This window comes from Polyodon spathula, chromosome 5 (genome assembly GCF_017654505.1).
Source record: "Polyodon spathula isolate WHYD16114869_AA chromosome 5, ASM1765450v1, whole genome shotgun sequence".
NCBI lineage: Eukaryota > Metazoa > Chordata > Actinopteri > Acipenseriformes > Polyodontidae > Polyodon > Polyodon spathula.
In genome coordinates, this window is record NC_054538.1 from 32,124,092 (window position 1) to 32,129,091 (window position 5,000).

General features: G+C 36.3%; 1 protein-coding gene across 2 annotated transcripts in view; it reads left to right on the plus strand.

Annotated features, from left to right (window-relative positions):
* LOC121315849 (transmembrane protein 181-like) overlaps positions 1-5,000 on the plus strand; it is a 30,667-nt gene that overhangs the window by 4,663 nt on the left and 21,004 nt on the right. The window contains exons 1-2 of one of the 2 annotated variants that reach the window (XM_041250346.1): positions 2,406-2,535; positions 4,774-4,877. In XM_041250346.1, the coding sequence (XP_041106280.1) occupies positions 2,528-2,535; positions 4,774-4,877 (112 nt within the window). In that variant the 5' untranslated portion in view covers positions 2,406-2,527. Of the gene's footprint in view, positions 1-2,405; positions 2,536-4,773; positions 4,878-5,000 lie in introns of those variants that run through there. The other variant, XM_041250345.1, reaches the window with a different exon arrangement.

Below are 5,000 nucleotides of genomic sequence, written 5' to 3' on the forward strand. Positions count from 1 at the left end.
AGCAAGTATTATCTTGGAGAATACCATACAACTTCGGTGTAACTAGGACAGCTTTTCAGATGGGGCAGGGTGATGTTGTGTGGCCTCAGCAGACTCAGGCCTGCAGCTGCTGTCTTATAGAGGCTGTCTCCTAGTGGAAATTGAAGTTGTCACATGGTATGTAGTGGGCGTTATGGCAGCTGTATAAACAATGAAGTAAAGCTTAAAACTGTTTTCATTAATAACCAACAGAAGAAGTAAAGGTTAAAGAACAAGGTTTTGATGAGCTAGAAAGATCAAACCAAAGATGAACTAACTGCTGTACAACCCCTAGCAAAACCCATTGCATGTAAATGACAAGCTTGGTTTCTTCTCACTAAAACTACACTGTATTAATAACAGTCAACGTTGTTCTAATAGTGGAAAACACTAGTGGAGGCTTTGAGTAAATTGTTGATGCTCAATACAATGATATATATATATATATATATATATATATATATATATATATATATATATATATATATATATATATATATATATATATATATATATATATATATATATATATATATATATATATATATATATATATATATATATATATATATATATATATATATATATATATATATATATATATATATATATATATATATATATATATATATATATATATATATATATATATATATATAGTAACTCCTGAATGTTTCTTAAGACTTTTGTACTGCAGTGTATATAAGAATAACAATAAATATGAATAATAAATAACAGCAGAGACCTAGGCTAAAACCTAACAGTATTAACAATACAGTCAGCAGTCTCTCGCAGTTATGCCGGTGTCACTATGTTTGTCCCCCAATAACATCCAACGAAGTGTGACGTTAGGTCACAAAGAGAGACACACACACGCGCACGCACACACATATGTTTGTATTTCTATACTTGTGGGGACTTCTCATTGACTCTCACTATATTTGTATGTACTGTTTGTAACTCCAGTCAGACAAAACCCCAAAGTTGACAACAAACTAAATATTTTGGCACTTTTTTGCTGATACACTGACAGCAAAGACAGGGATAGAGTAAACGGAAGAACAGATACAAGTTGCCTACTAAATCACAAAAATTAAATACACGATTAAAACAGGGCATATAAACTTATACTCTTGTCTCTTCAGAGTTTAAACTAGATCGATCAATTGGAAAAGGATGAGAAGCTTTCAGAAATATTGATGGACTCCAGTGGGTCAAAACGCAAGATGTGGGCTTATAATTCTGAATCTGAAGTTTCTAACTGCATTTGCAACGAAAGTCTTACTCATACCTCTTACTCACACCAACAGAAAATGAAAATAGCAGTAGGTTACGAACGACTTAAGGTTTACGGTACCAGGCAGGACTATAGGTGTATCGGATGGTATCGGACGGTATTAGACGGTACTAAAAGTGTATTGGACTGTATTGGATTGGACTAAAAGTCTAACGGGTCGTGTCGGACAGGACTAAAATTGTATCGGACGGTACCGGACGTGTTTTAGTCACACCGCATTTAGGTAACTCAGGGAGGTGGATTAACATGTGTTAGCCACATTTCGTCAAGCTATTAGAATGTAAAACCTTGTTTAAAAAACAAATCAATTGGTAAGATTTTTTTTTTCTTCAACGGACAGCTGAGCAGTTTTTTTTTTTTTTGCATAAATGCAGCTATCAGTACAAAACTGATTAGTGAAGAGAAACTCCTTGCAAGTAGTGTCACATGATTAATAAATTAATAAACAAAGTTCTGAACGTAATGTTTAATGAAAAATCTCTTTGAGAGTTTTTATAAACCATTAGGGCAAGCAATACTGTGCTGTGAACTGCACAGTACAATAGTAATTTAATTGTAGTCCAGTAATAGTAATTGTACCGTACAACAGTACAGCATTATAGTACTTTATTACTATATCATTCTCATTTTACTTTAGTACTATAGTATATTTTTATGGTAATAATATAGTACTTTTTTGTAAGGGCTATAACGTGTGCCCGATTTAAATGAACCGTTACAACCAGTGTTGCCAAGTCTCACAAGAAAAAAATAAAAAAACGGCGCCGACTTTCCAAATAAGCCCAAAACAAGCCCAATATCAGCATGGGTGTTTATGCAACTTCCAACCGCGACTCTTATTATAAGCAGACTTGGCAACTTGTCGTTACAACGCCCCCAGTCCAGTCCACCAGAAACAGGAAGGTATTTTTTGCAGTAGCCCAACAAGACTAACATTTCCTTCGTAGATATATGTGACAACTTCCGCTATGAGACAGAAGCTGCAGGCTGCAGTAATACCCTTCTCGGGTGGAAGGGCTGTCTGCAGTGAGGCAGCCGTGGCTGTGTATGGATACTTGCCCCGACCTCCTCTTGCTGATCGCTCGTCACCTGATTTGAGTGTGACGCTACGTAGCAATCTGTGTCGCACCGATTGAGGTATGCGGATATGAGCTGGCTTTGTGGGAGTGAGTTTAACTTGGAGCTTCAAGTCTGATTCCAAAGTATACCGCCATGGATGTGTAAGTAAATGCTTTTGGCAATGTCTGATAATCTAAAATTTACGTTTTGAGAAGTCATCGGTGGTCTGCGTTCCAATGATAGCTGGTTTAGTGTTTGATCTAAAACTCAGGGTCCTGACGCACTTCTTCATGTGTGAATTATTTTAAGTTGTACTAGCTGTAATATACACAGTACATCACAAGCAAGCGACTGGTGACTGGTACAAATGCGTTGACGCTGTGTATCAATTGGACACGTTGCATGCAAGATTCAGTTGCAGGGGGGGACGCATGCTGTGCTTGTCTACACATTAAATAAATATACATTAGTAAGGACTACAAGCTTAGTGACAATAATAAAAACAGCATTTTTAAAAAGAGGTATTTGAAAAGTAAATGTAACCATTAATTGACATGCATTGTTGAAGAAGCTGGAATTCTCGTTTCTACTCCAGGACGTGGAAGTTGAGGGACTGCCCTTATCTGCCCGAGTGCTTTGAAATCCAACAGAAAAAGACATTAAAAATGTTTAATAAAAAGGCCACATGACAAACAATTGTGCAAACTCAGTGATGACACATTAACAGTTATGGTTCTCAATTAAAAAGAAAATAGGCTTTGTTACGTCATCGCTTTGTTTTGTTTTTCGGAAGAAGGCATCATTTTCCTAAAGAGCACGTGCAAGTATACATTAATAAACCCCTTCTAAAGACTAAAGTTACAGTATAATTTGAGAACTGTGTTTGCTTTGTTAAAAAACAAAAAAAACAAACAAACTATTGCATGTTTATAATTGCACCGTGTCATGTAAATTCCTCTTTTTGCCCCAGAAACACCTTCAAAATTTAAAATACTGCTGTAAAAATAATTTGCAGCTATTTTCATATTTGCAAGTTGTGTTGCACAAATGGCACAGCCAGCCTGGATTATAGGTTATGGCACAGCCAGCCTGGGTTCTAGGTTTTTCTGTTGTGAACCACTTGTACTTTGTTCACAAGTCTTCACATTTTACTTCTGGTTTTCCATCTCCAACATATAAATCTATCAAATAGGAAGAGCCGAACACAACTTCAGAGTCCTTTAACAAATGTATTTGTCATTCTTTATACATTTTATTAATGTAAATATATAATCTAAAGCCGTCTAGTTTTCAGGAATATCAGTTTTGTTTTGATAACTGAAGGTGGAGTTTCTGCTACCTCTTTGTGCAATATTGAAAACATATTGAATGGATACTGTGATTATCGATTAACAGGCAGGACAATGTGCCTTAGCCCTATTTTCAGACGCTCCTGGAGAAAACTGTCCTGATCGTCCAGGAGTGCCAAGACTTCTTGTCCAAGGGACAGAGTGGTAGAAAAATCTATTTGTCCCCTCCCTGTCGCACAAAACACACAAATAAAAATTAGAATATAACTTGTAGAGGTTTGGTTTTAATTAACAGTGAACATGATCAATTAGTGATAAAAGGGGTGGATCTTGCCCTGTGGCTTGATTGGTTCACTAAATTTTTCAAGATACACAAAATAAGAAAAACAAAAGTAAGAACCTCATACCGAAGTCATATTTTTTTCTTTCTGCACATGCATGTCCCATAAATAATCAATTTAGCGCTTAAATCTGAAGAAAATGTCAAACTATGTTAGCAACAAGTACACGGTTGACCACATTTTCTAATCTGCTGTTTTTTTGTTATTGTAACTTTACTAGATTTCGGCGTTTTAAATGTCAAGTTCATCTATAAAGAAGGCAGTGTCACTTATTTGCTAATTTACACAAAATGTAAATAATACCTTGTTTAAAGATTAGTCTGTGCCTTGGGTTGTCACCAAAAGCCTGGTGTTTCAAGTTTGACGTCATCATTTGTTTGCCAGAGGCTCTAAGGGCAGACATGTATGGGTTTCTTTGTAAGCAATAGAATATCTGCTTTTCCACCCCACAGCTAGCCAATCAGAAGTAATAGGGGTGGGATGTAAACACTTTTTAAAATGTTTGTGTAGGTAATAGACTTCCACAGTTCAGGTTTCAGAAACTTGCGTGGATCTCTAGAGTGTTTTTCTAGCCACAGAACGAACATAGGAAAAATAAATAAATTTTATATACGTATAATTTACAAAACTTGTCCCTCACGCAGATCTCGTTGTCCCGGGTGTCGGGCGATACGAATTGCACTCCCTTGTTGAGGTATGATTCAGTTTAAGGGAAAACAATTTAATTCAAGCATTTGTCTGACATGGTGGTCTTTTGTGTTTGTTTCAGGCTGGCGCCGATGCGGCTGTACACTCTCTCCAAGCGGCACTTTGTTCTGGTTTTTGTCGTTTTCTTCATCTGCTTTGGGCTAACAGTTTTCATTGGTATAGCAGGTAAGAAAAAGGAAGCTCTTTTGTGTTGTGACACTTGTAGATAATAAGCCTGAACTACAGGAATTACTGCCTGATATGATATTACTCCACAGTTGTCATTGTCCATCAAATCAACAGTACGAA